Source organism: Corythoichthys intestinalis, chromosome 17 (assembly GCF_030265065.1).
Source record: "Corythoichthys intestinalis isolate RoL2023-P3 chromosome 17, ASM3026506v1, whole genome shotgun sequence".
NCBI classification, from domain to species: Eukaryota; Metazoa; Chordata; class Actinopteri; order Syngnathiformes; family Syngnathidae; genus Corythoichthys; species Corythoichthys intestinalis.
In genome coordinates, this window is record NC_080411.1 from 11,390,511 (window position 1) to 11,410,118 (window position 19,608).

Here is a 19,608-nt window from a genome sequence, read left to right on the forward strand (position 1 = left end):
CTTGGCGCCATTCGACACCTTGTACTCTCGAATTTCGTGCATTTGCTAGCTTGTTCGTCTGGCGCCCTTGTTTTGAAATCCCCAACATTGTTCTGGTATGTGAGTGTATTTGTTTTGTTGTGTTATCAGCTCTCTTTCTACCGCTTAGGTTAATATTATTGGTCTTTGTCGACCTACTGTCACGGACCCAATGTGTTATTCACATTTTTCTACGATCGCGTGATCGTTTGTTTGTGTTTAATAAACCCTTGCACTCATCCCTCTGTTGTTTTTTGCTTTGAGGTACAACCTTGTTTCCACAGTTGCGGACCCTAACATTGGCAACAAAATAAATCACACATTTGCAAAGATGGACAATGGACTCTCTTCCTCGGCTCTACGATCCAGTAGCAATTTAATTTTGTTATATTTTCAGTTTAACTATTTCCAGCTTGCGATGGTGATAATTGCCATGTTTATTTATTGCTTTTTGTCTTCCCGCGAAGAATGAGGAAGTGAAGATTGGCCCGCCGTGGTATTTAGATCGTCAGCCATCGTGCTGTTACCTGGGAATTTAACGCCTGCGTTCACGCACACCGCTTCCCGGGAAAGTCTCGGACATTATACTAAGACAAGACTCGGTAAATGTCCACGTCTCTTCCTTGTCGAGGCTGGCCTGACTGCAGTAATTTTGCAGGTTCGCAAGTTTAATGTTATGCTAACTCCGATGCAGGTCGGACTTTCAGTAGCAAAATCAGCGGTGTTTCCCCCACTTCCACAACATTGACGTCTTTTTACATGACTTACAGTGGCTGCTGCTGGCCGAAAAAAAACTTCTAATATCTCTCCTTGCTGAAGGGGGTGGAGGAGGCGGCATGTTGAGTATGTGTGTGTGTCTTTGTGGTGGGACGGGGGGCTTCAAGTCATCAGCCAAACGTTCGTTTGAGGGGTTAGGGATGGGTGGACCGGCACATTCAGCCAGTGAAAAGGGATAAATGTAAGTCTGAGCATAATTAAAATAATTTACTTAATAATGGTCAGGTCTATTCTGTCATTACAACATATGGGAAGACAATCTTGAATTACTTATGTAACTGAACTTTTTATATAATGTATATAAGGTTGCTTAAAGGTTGGTGGGGACAATTTGAGCATCCTGAAAAGTTGGTAGTGTTATGTCCCTACAGTCCATATGCAAACATACGCCTCTGTCTCAGTGTCTTCGACCCTGGAAATTGCTTTCATATACAAGGGCTGCCCGTTTAAATCCCGGGATTTAAACGGTGTTCAGGTGTATGTGGAAGGGGCTCTTGACTAACTGTCCCTCCACTTCCTCCTCGGTTATCAGCCCCCCCGCCCCACACGGTGTCCACGGGTAAATATATATTAGCTAACGATAGCACCACTGTGTTCATACTAGGTAGCATAGGCATGTAATAATGTATTTCTTGTTGTTTGTTCTTCTCCACTTCTGTCTGTTTCCTTCCTTTCTGTCCTCCTTTTAAATAAAACATAATAAATGAATCCTTTGTGAACTAATACATTTACCCTGTGTCACTGTACACATCAGACTTTAAGTGACGCCAGCACTTTAAGAAAAAAAAAAAAGAAAAGAATTCAGTCCCACTCTTCATATGCTTGTCATTTTAATTAGTCGGCGTATCCACCGGAGGTGCGACAGCCATCATCGTCTCTGGCGACGGGGGATTAAATTTAGTCCGGACTCATTAATTCAAACCTGCTGTCATGACGACTAGCCTACTTTTTTTTCTATATTCATTAATGACGGGAAGTGTCGTGTCACCCCCTATAAACCAGTCTTTTTTTTTTTTTTTTTTTTTAAATCCGGAAACTTACTTCCAGCTTGAACAGAGCGGCCTCAGTGTTTCTCCACGTCCCAAGTATTTCAGCTCCTTCGCTCTCGGCATTCCCGCCTTGTTTGGGTTAGCGGCGAGAGGAAAGGGCCGCGCAGGATATGACCTCATGTCTTTGAGCCGGCGGGGAAAAGGCCTCGCATTAAAAAAAAATAATAATACACACGCAGGAGAAGCAGAAAGAAAGAAGGACAACGGAATCTTTTTGTCAGAGTGACTCACTAGTTCAGGCAGCGAGGGATGAACTGTAGGTTTTCGTGTTTTCCTTTCTGTGCAGCGATCAAATAGCATCCAATCATGTTTTTTTTTCTTTATTTTCCTTGAATTTCAGTGAGTTTGTCAAGTGTGGACGTCTAATCCACTTGAACTGGGAGGGTGGCAGCGAATGAACATTCGTTCATTCGCTGCCACCCTCCCACTTCAAATGAATTGGACGTAATTAGGGCCCGAGCACCAACAGGTGCGAAGGCCCTATTGTTCTGCAAAGGATTATTATTCTTTTTTTCATGGCAAATGAAAATGGCCCATTTGGAGGTCTTAATATGCTTAAAAACTCACCAAAATTTGCACAAACATGCGGTTTGCGAATTTGGAGTTTTTAAAAAAGGCCTCTCCATTTAGTTTTTTTTCCAACGTAGAGCGATGAAATTTGGGGAGATGATACCTTGTGCAAAAATGCTTCAAAAAGTCTCTTGCACCCATACTCCAAACCCAATAGGAAATCGGGTATTTTGCATTGAATGTTGAAAAACATGCCATTTTTGTCGAAAACCAGCGTGCACGTTTGAGACCATTGCGACAAGGCAGTTACTTGGATCCTCCTCAAAATTGGTGAGACTCTTCATGAGACATGAAATGTTATCAAAATGGTGAGTTTTTATTCACGAGTCTGACCTAGGCGGTCTACCAAAGTCGAGCGTTATTTGGGGATTAGGGTCTAAGGTTAGGGCTTCTTCAGGACAAGTGAAAATGGCCAATTTGAAGTTCTGAACATGCTTAAAAACTCAACAAAATTTGCACATATCAAAATGGTGAGTTTTCATTCACGGGCCTGACCTGTGCGGGGTACCAAAGTTGGGCGTTTTTTGGTGTTTTGGGTTCGGGCTTAGGGTTAGGGCTTCTTGATGGGTTATTACTAGGGTTGTTCCGATCATGTTTTTTTGCTCCCGATCCGATCCCGATCATTTTAGTTTGAGTATCTGCCGATCCCGATATTTTCCGATCCGATTGCTTTTTTTTGTGCTCCCAATTCAATTCCAATCATTCCCGATAATTTTTCCCGATCATATACAATTTGGCAATGCATTAAGAAAAAAATGATTAAAACTCGGACGAATATATACATTCAATATACAGTACATAAGTACTGTATTTGTTTATTATGACGATAAATCCTCAAGATGGCATTTACATTATTAACATTCTTTCTGTGAGAGGGATCCACGGATAGAAAGACTTTTAATTCTTAAAGGATAAATGTGACTTTGTATATTGTGACTAAATATTGACATCTAGTGTATTTGTTGAGCTTTTAGAAAATGATACTGTAGCCATTTAACTTCTGCCCAAATGCATGATGGGAAGTGCAACCATGACTGTGCGCCGTGGTACCAATTGATATATCTTCTCTGCGTTGGGAAATAAAATAGGGTGTTAAGAAAAAGATCAATTACTACCTTTCTTCTCCACATTGCTTCCCACGATATTTCTGATCGTAGGGACAGGAATTGTAAGGCTTTAGCCAGTTAAAAAAAAGGCTCCAAAGGCTGCCACAATTCACTCTACTCATTTTACGCTGCCTTTTAGCTCCAAATATAGGTAAAACGGCTCCATTACAGATTGAATGCGACAATGCGTGAGTGGATCGTGCAGCGCATGCGTTAATTGCGTTAAATATTTTAACGTGATAATTTTTTTTTTTAATTACCGCCGTAAACGGGATAAATTTGATAACCCTACCTTAAGACTCTGGATGAGTGTAACATATTATGTCTGTAACGTTAAATACAATTAGAAAACGATTTAATTAAAAAAATATATATATATATATTAAAAAAAGGCATGTCCAATATTTTTTTGTCGATTCCAAAACTTTGAAAATGACCTGATCACACCCCATCGATCGGGACGTCTTTAGTTATTACTTTTTCATGGCAAATGAAAATGGCCAATTTGAAAGTCTTACCATATAAAAAAAAACACCGAAAAGAAATTAGAGGAATTGATAAAGAAGCATTGAATGATCCAATTGGATTCCAAAAACTTAAATCCAAATAGATATGTTTACACGTGGTAACAGAAAATACACCGGAAATATTTATTTGAAAAGCATAATAAACATATTTAACAGACATTTAGCAAACACATATAATGTGTTATTTTCTTGCTTTTTCGACATTACATCGAAGAGTAAGCCAAATGTATTTAGCATCCAAAAAATATCACCGAAAAGAAATTGGAGAAATCAATACGTTCCCCGAGGGCCCGTTGAGTCCTGCATGCAGGGCTAGTATTTATTTTGGTTTGCCAAGATTACACTTTCAAAAGTGCATTAAATGTGAATAAAAAATAAAATTCTTGAGTTTTTCTCCAAACTATGCAGAGTTGCCCTTTCATTTCACAAGAGCAATAAATGCATTTAAAAATAACTGAGCTAAGCCTCAAATGATATTAAAAAGAATAAATAAATGAGGAGCTGAGTACAACAAATACCAATTGGCTGACTTGCATTGTTATTGACCGTTAGCTAACATGCTATAAAATGCTAATGTCTTTTTTTTTTTTCAAAACTCTTAACGAATCATTCAAACTCTGGCTTCAGCTATCGAATATTTTAGTAATCGAGTATTCTACCCGAAGATTTCCATCTATTAATCAAGTAATCCGATGATACATTTTTTTAGGTAAAGAGGAATTAAAAATATACATGCACACAAGTATTTCAAGTTAGCCTTTCCATCCTTCAATTTCTCTGAAAGCGGTCTTAGGGGAAGAATAGTGTGGACTTCCCCGAGTTACAGTATTTGAAGCTGGAAATGATGATTTGCGCTTGCATTATTTCATATTAGGAAATTTTGAGGTCTGAAACTGCGCAACTGGCGAGTCAACTGTCTTCTGCATGTGTTTTTCGGATGCCCCATGTTTCCTCCAAAGAGGCAAGATGGCGTTTTTTGGGCGGAGGCCTTTGCACGCCGTCCTCTGTAATTTTCAGCGGCATGCGCGAGCGGAGACGGCGGCCTGGGCCCTCGCTCCCGAGTCGTGCCGTGACCGGTGTCTCTCATTACTCCCCCGCTTCCTCCCTTTGCGAAGCCGCCAGAGCCGCCTCTTGGCAAGAGGCGACGCCGTTTTGGTTTTTGGCTTTGCTCAGTTTTCTCCACCCTGTGTCATTACGCCGCACAAATCGAAAAAACACCGAGGTTAGGTGGGAGGAAGGGGAACGGAATGCGGACCTTTTGCTGAATATTCTCTCATTTTCAGGCTTTTACGGGTACCTTTTAGTAGAGGGGAGGGAAGTGTTTTTTGGAGGAGAGCCCAGAACAAGTTGAACATTGTTACTGTGGAAGCGCATTCTGACACGAGGGGGGATGGAAAAGGAAATACGTAACTAGAGGTCGACCGATATTGGGATTTTCAAAGGCCGATGCCAATTTTTTTTTTTTTTAATTCATCCGATTGTCAACGTCGAAAGCCGACTTTATTTAAAGCGCGTTATTAGTGAATGAAACAGAATTGAAATACTCATTATATAAATGAGTATATAGATTCGAAGTAAAATGTTTTTTCTTCTTTTGTAACACTGGCCACTAGTTGGCGCAAAATCCAAATTAACAAAGCTCATCACCCAAACAGTGAATATAACTGTTATCCTATTATATCAACTAGGGGTGTGCCATCTTAGGCACCCCACGGTTCGATTCGATTACTGAACGATGATCACGATATCGACGATGATCGCGATTATCACGATGATCGATGCATCTTACATTACTAATTACTACAGTAGCCAAGCAAATTTATGTCCATTATTTAAAAATATCCTAATGAGTTCAACAGGAACAATGGAAACATGCCCATTCAACAAAAACTGCCCTTCAGCTGCTTTTTTATATCTATATTTTTTTACAAGAAAGTGCAAAATCATTAACCTTTTTAAAGGGAGTACTTATTTCTCTCAACAATAAAATAAAATTTACACAGGCGGAATGAATTCCACATTTTCTGGAAACAAAGTGTCTTTAGGAATAAGACTTCTTTTAACCAATATACTTTGTTTTCACAGATTTCTGTACTATTTCACATTTTTGTAGTGTTACCGCTGTACTTAATCATGGTTTTACACGTTGCATATGAAATACACGTTAGCGAATTAGCTAATTAGCTTAGCGCTCGGCGCTAACTATTAACATCTCAAAAACAGCAACAATAAAGGCTAAACAGTACAGGAGGACTCATATACTCACCTCTTACAGATGCACATGAGTCTTAGCAACACACTCAGGACATTTTTTGATTGAAATGCCTTAAAACCACTGCTGCACATCTGAAAGACAAGGCGCAACGAACTATCTCTCTCTCCCCTCTTACTCTAAAAAAATAACTTGCGCAGGGTCGCGCTTCTGTTTCCTTCCTGTCTCATACATAAATTTATTTACCAGTCTTTTAAAAAAGAGTAAATCTCTCTCTCTCTCAGTAACCAGCAGCAGCCATTATGACGTGCGTACTTCCGTTAACGGTGCCCGGGCGGCAGACGTGTCTTGAATTTTGGCCTGCTACGAGCGGCTGCCATAAGGTTATGAGGGAAAAATTTTTTGGGTTTTTGAACCTTTATGAATCGTAATCGAATCGTCACGTGTCGAATCGCGATGCATGTAATAATCGATTTTTTGGAACTCCTCTAATATCAACCTGATATATATAGTTCAGCTGGCCAATATATCTGTCAACATTCCTGAAAAAGATCAACACTCAAACAGGAAATGTAGCAGTTTTTCTATTATATCGGCTCTATATCAGCCGCTAATCGGCCGACCATGGAAAAAAGAAGACCATATATCAGTCGATTTTCATAAGAAAGATCGTCGCCCAAACGGTGAACACAACTGTTATGCTATTATATCATCTACAGTTTATATTAGCTATCATCTTGGGAAAAAAGTCCATATATCGGATGGCCAATATATCGGTCAACCTTCATAAGACAGATCATCACCCAAACAGTGAACATTAGTTAGCCTAATAAATCGGCCCGATATACTGTATCGGCAGGCCAATACTGTATATCTGTCAACCTTCATGAGAAAGATCACTCAAGCAGTAAACTTAACAGTTATACAATTATATCGACTATATATCAGCTGACATCAGCCGATCTTGAAGAAAAGAAGACCATGTATCGGTCGACCTTCACAAGAACGATCATCACCACACTGTGAAGACAACAGTTTTCCTATTATATCGACTATATATCAGCTATCATTTTGAAAAAAAGTCCCTATATCAGCCTTATAAATCGGCTAGCCAATATATCTGTCAACCTTCATGAGAAAGATCATCACCCAAACCGTGAACATATGTTTTCCTATTATATTGGCTTTATATTGGCTGATATCGGACCATCTAAAACAAAAAAGACCACTTATCCACCCGATATATCGGCCGGTCAAGATAGTCCGTGGGTTACGAAGGAGTTCAATTCCTACACTCACGACGTGAACCAAATTTCCTCGCAAGTCTGAATGAACCCTTTAAGTACCCCAATAACTATACAAAAAGTCCATAAGTATTGTATTTTGTTTAATGGTGGAGGACACACTGCCCTCTGGTGGCAGCGTTGGGTCTGACTGGACTGTCGCCTTATAACTGAGGAGCAGACTCTCGTCTGACATGGATAAAGGACAGCTACGCTATGGTTTCACCCACAATAAGCTGTAAGTTGTTTCAGCTAATACATGTTTGTGTATTTGTAATTAAGTTTACAACTACAGTTTGTGGAGTTACGTCTGAGCGATTTGCTACGAGAAATGTAAATCGTTAGCATTCGTAGCATTTAAGCTAGCGGACTTTTGTTAGGCACATTAGGCTGATTTGATCTACTAAATTTGCATTTTTGATCAGACTAGATTGACCTTTAAACACCAATTGTTTCGTGTCAAGTGTATTGTTTTGAACATAAGTGTGTTTCAGCTTTACAAATTGTCAAAAGTGAAGGAAGAAAGCTTTGAAAATTGCATAATTATTTGATGTCTGTAAAGCTGAACAACTTCACGTTTAGTGAGGACAGAACACGTCATATTAATAAAGTAAAGTAAATGCGAGGCACAATAAGGTACTGTTTTATGCAACTAAAAAAAAAAAAAAAGAAAACTGACGAGACTCCTGTGTCGTTAAGTCGAAATCGCGTAAGTGGAGTACGTCGTAACCCGGGGACTACCTGTATTTTTCAACCTTCGTAAGAAAGATCATCACCCAAACAGTGAACATAACATATCCTATGAGATCTAGAAAAAAGTTCATATATCGGCTGACATGCATTCCCGTGAGCGTGTTCGATTCCTGCGAGACGCTTGCCCATTTATTCCCGATTTTAGCCTACTGTACTGGTCAGAGCTGCTTTACGTAATGACAACATTGTATTGCGTATCACGCACGCACGATAGATGTAATGCTGTTTATTAACAACACATATAAAGGCCATACTGGCTCTGCAGGTTGGCCTTTTTCCCACGCTACCCAAACGCCACAAGGGATGACATAATCAGCGCAAGATGCAGACTGCTTAAGGCTGGACTGAGCTACAAAGTACTTCTTGTGATATTCCTGCATTTTGCAAGCAAAATACGTGATCACTAACTCTTTCAGTGCCATTGGCGGTGATAGACGTCAAAAGTTTGTAACTAGTAGTGGACAGCATACTCATTTTTTCAAAGAAAATGAACACTTTTTCAATAGTTTCTATTCCATGTAACTTTTTTCTCCACATTTTTAGTCCACGCACATGCTTTAAACTATCCCTGTCGATCGTCTGCATTTTTTTCCCACCACGGCGCCTGGACGCCACTGTGAAAGAAGTGGGCGTGTCCTGTTGTCCACTTGTGTGAGTCAGCTGCTATATAATCTTCTGTGATGACATCATCAGTGCTCGCCTGGCACCCCGCGTGCCACGATGTGTTTATTTGTCCTGTCACCCTGGGAAATCTGGGCATCAGGGATGATGAGGGTGTGTGTGGACAGTGTTGATGAAGTGTTACAATAATAATAAGTCGGTCGGCGTGAGGAAAAAGGAGGCAATACACGGGAACAGAATGTTCTTCTGATGACGATGATGATGCTGCTTGTGCTGGTCCAGACGTGGAGATCATGTGATTATGCAAGCCAAACATTCCCGCTTCTTATCTCTAACCCCGGATGCTTCTGGGAAGAAATAGCATGTCTGCGAGTCGTTGTCCAAGATTTACAGATAGTGAAAGACTGCCACTCCCATGCCAGGCTTTTCCTGCCATCACTTTGCTTCCTTTGCCAATATATTCCGTTTTTTGTCCGCTAAGGCTTACTATGACTTAAATATGAATATAAATATGCAGTATTTGTTGGGGAGGGTTGTAAAAGAAATAACAGGATGGATTGAATGTTGTGTTTAGATCAAAAGAAATTGATTTTTTTAACCAGCGTTGTTTTTGGCAGGACTTTTAATTTTCTTCTTAATCTTTTGGAAGAAAATACCTGTTAGTCATAATTTAGTCATTTCAAAATGTGTTCGTCAAGAGCGGACGATACGAAAAGAACAGTCATGATCCTTTTTTTGGCCAGATCCCTCAGCCCTACTGCTTTTTGTGAACCAAAAACGACCCGTGTGACTACGTGATGTTGTGTGAGCCTGTGTGTCCCACTGTGATGATGTCACAGTAGTTGCGTTAACTGTTGTATCGCAATTTATTGTTAAAACTGTTAAAGTTTCCTCTTAAGGTAGCTTCTCAAACTTTAAGGAGCTGAGAACATAACCCTGGGGCACTCCATTATGAAGACAAATTATTCATTTTACAACCTAGTACCATGAAATTATATAAACAGTGGTACCTCTACTTACGAACGTCTCAACATACAGAATTTTCAGGTTAAGACACATCTCAACGGGAAAATGTTGTCTCTTGTTACGAAAGAGGTTTCAGGATACGAAAGGCAAAAATACAGTATGGCTGGTACTAGCAGCTCCCAGAGTTTACTGAGCATAACATACTTATAGCTGCTCTGCCGTTGGCTATTGCCTAGCATTTCTGGCATTCAATAATACCCCTTTTCCACTGGCCAAAAAACCCATGTCAACCCACTAACAATCGGCTTTTGGTGGCAGTAGGAAAGGTGCAGCGACCCGCCTCGACCCGTGTCGATCAACCCGCCAAGCCACCCGCGTTAAAATCACCTCGGCTTTGATCGTCATGCAGTGTGAAAGCAAAATCCCGGGTCAACAGTCAACAGACTCAACACCCTAATCTACGTGACGTAGGCTCATACGTGATGCGTCATAACTCCTTTGAATATCAAACCAAAATTCATGTCGCCTATGTTGCCTCAGCACAAGCAGAGTGTTGATCCTTTGCTGCATTTCGACCATTTTAGGGCAGTAAAAAGCATGAAAACAGAGAACACAAACGGAAAGATGGCTTCCATGTTGCTCTGCATTGTTTACTTCCTTGAACTGAATGAATTCGGTCGCAGTTGTCGACGCGTGGTGACGTCACGTAACCTTACACACGGCGGAGGAGGGGTGGGGAGTTAGACAGGTGAAAAAAAAAAAAAAGACACGGCTTTTTTTTTTTTTTTTTTTGTCAATGAGAAAGGTGCCAAATGCCAATTGCTAGTGGGTTGCATCGGCTTGGAAAAACGCGCGTTGACCCACTGGTTTCAGTGGGAAAGGGGCATGAGAGGGACCTCTGTGCCGCGGCGCAGTGTCTGGTTTGCCATGGAAAATCATCCACTTTCATCTAATTGATGTCTAAATGTTTTGTGAAAATAAAGCCGCAAATGCTCGAAATCCGATGTCTGTGTGATCCAATGGTCAGTAATCATGCAATACTCCTTATAATTGCTAATACTTCCTTATTATTTTGTTTATTGGTGCAGAAGTGTTTAGAGTTGCAGGGGGGCTGTCGGCGGCAGTGGCCATCTAGCTAGCTAGTGGCGGCCAACTAGCTAGCGGGTTGGCTGACCATCAGCTAGCTAACAACGGCAAGCCAGATAGCTAGCTGGCGGTGGCTAGCCAGATAGCGAGCAACAGCCAGCAAGATAGCTAGCTATCGGCGGCCAGCAAGATAGCTAGCTATCGGCGGCCAGCAAGATAGCTAGCTATCGGCGGCCACCCAGATAGCTAGCTATTGGCGGCCAGCCAGAAAGCTAGCAATGTCCAGCTAGCGGCGGTGGCCGCCAGCTAGCGGCTTACTATTATTAGTATAGTTGACATTCATTTTTACATTTTTTTTTTGATAGTGGAGTGCCTTAAATTTTTTTTTTACTATGAAAAAGTGTGCTGTTGCTCCAAAAAGGCTGTAAAACGCTGCTCTACTGTATGTGTGTATTCCAGGGTCCTCTTCATTTGCCCCTCGTGTTCCGACAGATTTACATGAGAACTTTTATCTTTAACCTATTCTTGGTTTTTTACATTATTCACATCTGTGATTTTATGTTTATTGTGCAATAATCTAATTGTAACATGGATTTTTATGCATTATAAAAGATTTTTGTCAGAATTTGGCGGGCTTGGAACGGATTAGTGCATTTACACAGAAAACACTTCTCTACTTACAGAATTTTCAAGTTACGAAACGACTTCCAGAACCAATTAATTTTGTAAATAAACCACTGTATTTTTTCCCCCCGACTGATTACTTCACTTAATTAATAGTTTTCCATACATTTCACCTTTGACCGTCGCTCTACTTGAGGCCGTTTGTGTGTGACGAGTGAGACGTTTGCTTCGAAGCAAAACAAAAGAAATGCCTCCGTGGCGTGACCCTTGAACTTTTTGGAATAGACCCCTGCCGCCAACCTTGCTAGCTAGGGTTAGGGTGTTGACTTAGAAAATAAGGCGCTGCCGCCAAGAGTCCATTTCCTTCACGTCGTCCCCATTCCTGTGTTCAGCCGCTGTTTGAGTGCTGCGGGCGTGTGTGATGACAACGTATGTGTGTGGAGACAGACAGAGGTAATGATTAACCTTTTTAGACGGCAAGAGCCCAGTCGGCCGACAAGCACCGCCTTTTCCTCTCTCCCTCCTTGTCTCGGCTAGCTTGAAATCGATGCTAATAAAGCTCTCTCGTCTAATTGTTTGTGAATCAATTTCTAGATGTTAATGAACGCTTATGTTTTTGTCTGACCATACTGTCGTCATCTGTTTTTTTCTGAAGATATGATAACGCCGTGAGCTTAAATTGCTAGTTTAGACGCTCCCACCGGCTGCCATTTTGTTTCAAGAGCACAAAAATGCCCGCTTATCGTCTGTATCTTCAGGATGTGTCACACCCTCGCAATCTGCTGCTTTAGCGACGTCTTTGTGTTCTCGTTGCCAAGTTTTTGACGTTTTCCCGCTTTCTCACTGTGCTTTTTTGCCTATGGTAGATGGCAAAACACTCCCAAGACCTGCCTAGCAACAAGTGACAAAGAAAACAAATAGCGATATTATTACTATATACGTAGACCTGTATTTGTTTTTGAGCCGCCAAATTTTCCACAAATATCAGCGAACGTAGGTCTCCTCCCGATCCCGTCACGTCCAAGACTGTAGGCCAGAATGATGCGGGTGGCCGACAGGCGCAAAAGAAGCTCGACAGATGGCCTCGAGACTGCTGGCTAGCCAGATAATCTTCGCGGAGGAGAAGCGATGAGAGCAGGTGGAGTGGCTGGCAGACAGACAGACCGACTAATGCTTGAACGGGCAGACATCCAGACAGATGTACACACGGAAGACGCGACCGCCTTGCACCTATGACGGACGCCGCAAATAGCGTCAGACTTTATGAGGGGGGAGGAATCCATCCAAAACCTGAGATGTGCTCTCTCCCCATGAATGTTTTGAGTATGAAGTCCCATGTGCTGTCAGGACAAGCTGTGAACAAGCTCCTGACAGGGTGGACAAGTGCCAGTATCGCTTTCGCCCCCGCTATGAAACGCCTCTAAGGCTTGTGGTACCTGCACAGCACTCAAGTCAAAAATAATGTTGGTCCCGATTTTGGCAGCCTCAATTTAATTAACCTGATCGTTGGTTGTATGTTAATCGCTGGATTATTACACATCTAATCAGCCACATTTCTCAACATTATTCAGCACATGGTAAAGGCTTCATTAAGCCTTCTTCGAAAATGACGGATAAATCAGGCATTGGAGGTGACGGAAAATTTCCGACATTGGAATTGACGGATATAGCAGTCTTCAGATTTGACGGATATATTCATGTACAGAATTGACGGAAATAGCAGTCTTTGGAATTGATGTATACAGCCGTCTTCGGAATCGACGTATATAGCCGTCTTCGGAATTGACGGATGTAGCTGTCTTTGTAATTGACGGCTGTAGCCGTCTTTGGAATTAATGGATATTTCTGGCATTGGAATTGCCGAATATAGCGGTCTTCGGAATTGACGAATATAACAGTCTTCGGAATTGACGAATATAGCCGTCTTCGGAATTGACGTATCTAGCCATCTTTAAAATTGACGGATGTAGCTGTCTTTGTAATGGACGGATGTAGCCGTCTTTGAAATTAATGGATATTTCTGGCATTGGAATTTACGGACATATACTGACGGACTTAGCCATCTTTGGAATTAACTAGGGCTGCAGCTATCGAATATTTTAGTCGTCAATTAATCGATGGACTAGTTAGTTCGAATAATCAAGTAATCAGATAAGGAACATGAAAAATTAAAATACATGCACTGAGCCTCAAACGGTATAAGTTTTTTTTTTTTTTTTTTTTTAAATGTGGATCTATGTACAAGAAAAAAACAGTTGGCTAACTTACATAGAAAAAGTCCGCTTGCTTAAATGCTATAAAATGCTAGTTTTTTTTTTTTTTTACAATACTCTTAACAAATGGTTCACACGCATATTCCCACAAAAAACGGTTAAATATACCTATAAACTAAAATTATGAATGCAATAAAAAAACATAAGCTCAAACAAAAACTTAGCTTATGTTGGTCTTAACAGGGAGCAATTGGATTAAGCCATGTGAAAAAAGGCAGACCAGAGGGCAGTGTATCCACTCTAATCAAAAAAACTAAATGCAAACACTTTCAAAATAAACTATTCGAATGCCAACTTTAATTAAACGAATACTCGAAGCAACAAAATTTAATTTGAATATTTTTTTTCTAATCGAATACTCGAGTTAATCGATTAATCGTTGCAGCACTAGAATTAACAGATGTAGCTGTCTTTGGAATTGACAGATAAATCTGGCATTGGAGTTGACGGAAAATTTCCAACATTGGTATTAATGGATATTTCTGGCACTGGAATTGATGGACGTAGCCGTCTTCAGAATTGACAGATACTGTAAATCTGGCATTGGAGTTGACGGAAAATTTCCGACATTGGTATTAATGCATATTTCTGGCATTGGAATTGACAGACGTAGCCCTCTTTGGAATTGACGGATGTAGTTGTCTTTGGAATTACCGGCTGTAGCCGACATTGGAATTGACAGATATTTCTTGCATTGGAATTGACGGATATAGCAGTCATAGGAATTTACTGATATTGACCAAGCCCCAACTCCAACTCAAACCCAATGTTGTGAACCTCAATGGGATTTAATGGGAATTTTTTAAAACCAAAACAATACATAACTTGTTTTTGTACAAAATATGCGTCCTTCAAGTAAGATCTCCCCTTGATTTTTTTTCCTTCTTATATTTTTCTACTACTAAACAAAATACATCTTCATTTTTGTAACTCTCTTTGTTGTTGTTTCTGAATAAATTATGACCTAAACATGCTTTTGCGGCCTAAAATGTTGTCTGTTCGTAGCCCTTTTTTTTTCTTCCCCAAAGTCTATCTCGTTTTGCTTGCTGACATGTTTATCCGCCCCCATGTTCTTATCTTTAATCTTTGTGGCATTTAATGCGTCTTCCTGCCCGGGGCTGCGGGGAGGGGGGCGGAGTCCAGCGGGCCCGGCCGGTGTCGTCATAAATAGCGGGGTGTTTTCTGACACGCTTAGACAGGCAGCCCGGCTCTAATGACCTCTGACGCCAGGCCCCGTCTGTCCGAGCAATAACAAACAGAAACACTCTTCAGGTCTCTACCACCCCCCTCCCCTGCTACCTTGCAGGTGAGCGCCCCCACCAGGCTTTTCTCCGTCAGCGGGGTCAGAGACGTTTTCTGTCTGTTATCTCAAAGATAAATGCCTTTTTCCCCCCTTGCGTTTAGTCTAAGGTAGATAGTCGGGTACTTAGGCGTCCCACCCTCCCCCTTGCGCCCCAGGAGGATGGATTTACGATAAACTCCCCCCGAGGCCCGGCTCTGACCAACTTCAAAGAACACAGCTCTGCTTGTTTTATGGGAGGCTTTCAGTCACCACCTAGCACCCTCCCCCTCACCACCTCTCGCCTAAAAGTCCCTCCCCCCCGTCTCCCCGATTCCGTCTGCCGGTGCAGCGTAATGAAGGCTAATGACAGGCCGCGGTAAGGCTAGCTCGGACCGCCGCGGATCCTGCCGCATTAGTGTCGCCGTTTGTCTGCGGCGGGACCTTCCAAATTACTGCTTACTTGAGGGGCTCACATTAGATGAAACGGAAGACGGGGGGAGCCCAGGCTTGGACAAGAGCGGGGGGCTCCTTTTGCTTTCGGAAGTAAACACACGTCCGACAGAGGACGCCGCAATTAGTCAAGGACGCAAAAGTTGCAGTCCAACTATGTGCTTCCCACTCTTTGCGCCCCCCGCCCTTGCCCTCCACTTCCTCGCGCCTCGCTAGCTCCCACCTTTTGAGGGGTGGGTGGGAGACGCTTGGAGCCACATTGCTGCGGAATAGAGATATGAGGAGGGAGGGGGCTGGAAATTGGAGCGCGGCCAACACTCCACTTCTTTTTTACGCTCGGAGAAACTTTAGACTGGCCGGGCCTCGTCGCTCGCCTCCGCCGTTCTGTTCGCGTCACACGTGTGCTCCCCCAACCAAGGAGGAGAGAATGTTTATGGCAATGTTACTCAACTCGACAACGCCAGCCCCTCCGCCGCGCTCTTTTGCAGGATGATTTCCCGCAGCGTGCGGCGGGAAGATTGCGGTGACGTCAGCGCATTGTTGGCCCGCGCCGCTAACGAAAACACGCCGAGCTAGACAGAAGATAAGCGCTTTTAATGCCTCGACAAGTAACGTAGTGCATGTGGACACTTGCCCGCCAGCGTGTCCCGGTTGCCGCCTCGGCCTCCCAAGAATTCCTACGTGGCAGAAAGTGGGGCGGAGAACGCCGTTACGCGGTATAATCAAGGAATTTGGTGGACTAAGTTTCCTTTTAAAGACATGCGGTCATCCTCCGGTCTTCCCTTCCCCCAGGCAGCGTAAACGTTAGCTGCTTCTTTTTCAGTCAGCCTGAAACTAAGTTTGCGGTCCCTGTTGCGATCCTGTTTTAGCAAGAGTAGACTTTTAGCTGCAACCCTTGAAAATGAGCTTAATGCAACCAGATAGCTATCAGTCCAAAATGTCAAAGCTAGGATGTAGGATCCCTCAGGCATGTCGTCAAGTAGGCCAACTGATTCTCGTCTTAACGGAGAACATTGTCTGGCTATTTTCAACGGAATGTAGCAGAGTAGTTTGCTTTTGGAATCGAGTCGAGGACGTTTCTGGTTCATTGTCGAAGGGTGATGTGGCTGTAGCTAGAAAACTTTTAGGGTGAAGTGCTCAAAGGCCTGTGAAGATTGGACAAATTCAGATCAGTAGATGGTTGCATGAGATTTAGTTCCTTGCATTGGGACCCAAAAGACCAATCCTGACTTTTGTTGGGTTGCCTCACAGGTTTTAGTCCTTTGCTAAAGGGCACTCTCTCCAGCAACCAGTGCTGGAGGCAGGGGCGTGCAACCCAGTCTGAAAATGCAACTCAAAGTAATATAAGGTTTAGTGCGCTATTTCCAGGAACCAACCTCAATTTTCCGTGGAGTTGAATTCATTTTTTGTAGGTCTAGATCACGAGTAGACAACCTTTAACACTGAGAGAGCCATTTTGACCACAGAAAAGGCATCACGCACATATACTTACACATATACAGCATATATGGTGGTTTGTCTTTAACTTAACACAGCCTTCTTTTAGTAAGCGGAATAAGTGCTTGCTTTTTACACATTTAGTCACAGTTGCCACTTGGAAAGTGTACCCACAAGTCTTTGCACCATTCACAGGCGCAAAGACTTGCGGGTGCACCGTAAGTGTCCGGTTGATCTGAACAGTTTTAATGTTTCACATTGAGCGTATAACTTACTCCCATTGTGATCATTCAAAATATCTCGTTTATTATGACAAAGCAGCTAACAAGAAGGGGTTATAGTTGGACAGAAGAAAAGAAACACAAGAAAAAGAAAAGAAACGCAAACAACAGCAAGAAATACATTGAACGCCTACACTAAGACTAACTATTAATATGTTGGTGCTATCTTGCTAGATGTAGTTCCGGTTGACACCATGTGGCGGGCCTGTAGACCAGGAAAAGAAGGGGAGGGAGTTGGAGAAGTCTATAAGCTAAGTGATTGGGAGGGGTAGAGTGTACACAAATCAGCTCTGGAATCTAGAACCCACTAATCGTGTGAATCCCTTGTGAGTGTAAGTCCATTGGCAACCGACCCTACGCCGCCCCACCGCCAGTTCTGGCACCGGGACCCCCCACCCGAGCGCGCCCAATCATAGTTGGTGAATTCATGACCTGCATGAATACACAAAGTCACAACTGTCACTTGGAAGATGTACCCACAGTCTTTCCACCATCCACAGGCACGAAGCCTTGTGGGTACAACTTCTGACTGGATACCTTGACTTAACCTAGTTGGCGAATTCATGATCTATGTGAGTGAACTATTTAAAGTCACGGTTGTCACTATTCACAGGCGCAAAGACTTGTGGCCCTGAATGGCTTCCGTAACTTAACATAGTTGGTAAATTCTAAATGAGTGTTCTCTTAACAAGCACGAAATCTGATCTTGATTCAAAATTATGCTTCTTTTTTAAATCTTGCAAGTCCCAGATTAAAACTTCACCAAATATTCATTTCTTTACAATAAAGCTAGCTCAATGAGCTGCTTTTTGCTGATCCCTGGCCTAGATATAAGACAACCCAGGTGTTCGGTTTAATATAAGGGCACTCTCGCTAACAGCCAACCCTTGTCTTTCCGGTCCAAAGACCAACAATGTCTTTACAGTCTTAACTGAATGTGTAGTGTCAGCCAGCAACAGAGTAAAAGTGTCAAACAAACTAGAGAATTGCGGTTACAGATGTTGAAGTTCTTGTGCAGTTCAACTATTCCTCTTCTGACCTGTCCAATACTGACCCAACAGACTAATTTTTAAAATGTGCGTTCAAATTTAAAGCCCTGTGTTCTTTCTCTTCCCTCTCTAGATTCCCTGGCCATGCAGGAGTCGGGGGAACGGTCCCACTGGTGCGTGGTGGCCTACTGGGAGGAGAAGACCCGTGTGGGGCGCCTCTACTCGGTCCAGGAGTCCTCTCTGGACATCTTCTACGATCTACCTCAGGGCAACGGCTTCTGCCTAGGCCAGCTCTGCTCGGACAACAAGTCGCATCTGGTGCAGATGGTGCGCGCCAAGATCGGCTACGGCATCCAGCTAACGCGCGAGCCCGATGGCGTGTGGGTGTACAACAGGAGCTGCTACCCCATCTTCATCAAGTCGGCCACACTGGACAACCCGGACTCGCGTACGCTGCTGGTGCACAAAGTGTTCCCCGGGTTTTCCATCAAGGCTTTCGACTACGACAAGGCCAGCAGCCTGCGGAGACCCAACGACCACGAGTTCACGCAGCAGCCGCGCACGGGATTCACGGTGCAGATCAGCTTCGTGAAGGGTTGGGGACAATGCTACACCAGACAGTTCATCAGCAGCTGCCCCTGCTGGCTGGAGGTCATCTTCAACACGCGATAGCAGCGGCCTAACCCCGCCCCCTCCCTCGGACACTTTAGCCCACCCGCATCCTCTGTTTTTCTTCGAGAGGTTTAAAACAGAGAAAGTTATCGGCGAAGAAGCGAGAAAAAGTGACTCCAAAAGTCGATGAAAAATAAAGAGACGAGAAATGTATTTTATGTTATATATAAATATATTATTAATTGTAAATACGAAGACGTTTTATATGCATCATTATTTATGTATTGTGCAATGTGTTGATGAGAAAAAAAAGAATAAGATGCACTTTGCTTAATATAAATGCAAAACAAAAGAAATGCCAAAATAATAAAAAAAAATTATATATACATAAATATCTCCTGCCTCTTTTTCTAAGACCAACATCCTTGCTTGATCCAACCCAGGAACATTGAAAATCTTGGTATTGGCTGCCATTGACTGTGATAGACGTCCAATCTATTTGAACTGGTAGGGCTATTTAACATATTTCTTGATGATATGGCGGCTATTTTCATCAGCGTATTCAAAAGTCAATAGCTACCATTGACGTCAGCCAGTCCTTCCATTTTAAATGAATTTGATGTCTATTGTTGTCAGTGATCAGAAAATATTTTGCAAATTTATGAACTGTTTTTTCTTTACATTTTGGAAAA

At 42.5% G+C, this 19,608-nt stretch overlaps 1 protein-coding gene across 2 annotated transcripts in view; it reads left to right on the top strand.

Annotated features, from left to right (window-relative positions):
• The window catches only part of smad7 (SMAD family member 7), a 42,017-nt gene extending 22,673 nt beyond the window's left edge, over positions 1 to 19,344 (top strand). The window contains exon 3 of one of the 2 annotated variants that reach the window (XM_057819190.1): positions 18,438 to 19,344. In XM_057819190.1, coding sequence (XP_057675173.1) covers positions 18,438 to 18,976 — 539 coding nt within the window. In that variant the 3' untranslated portion in view covers positions 18,977 to 19,344. The remainder of the gene's footprint in view (positions 1 to 18,437) is intronic. The other variant, XM_057819188.1, reaches the window with a different exon arrangement.
• The last annotated feature ends 264 nt before the right edge of the window (positions 19,345 to 19,608 follow it).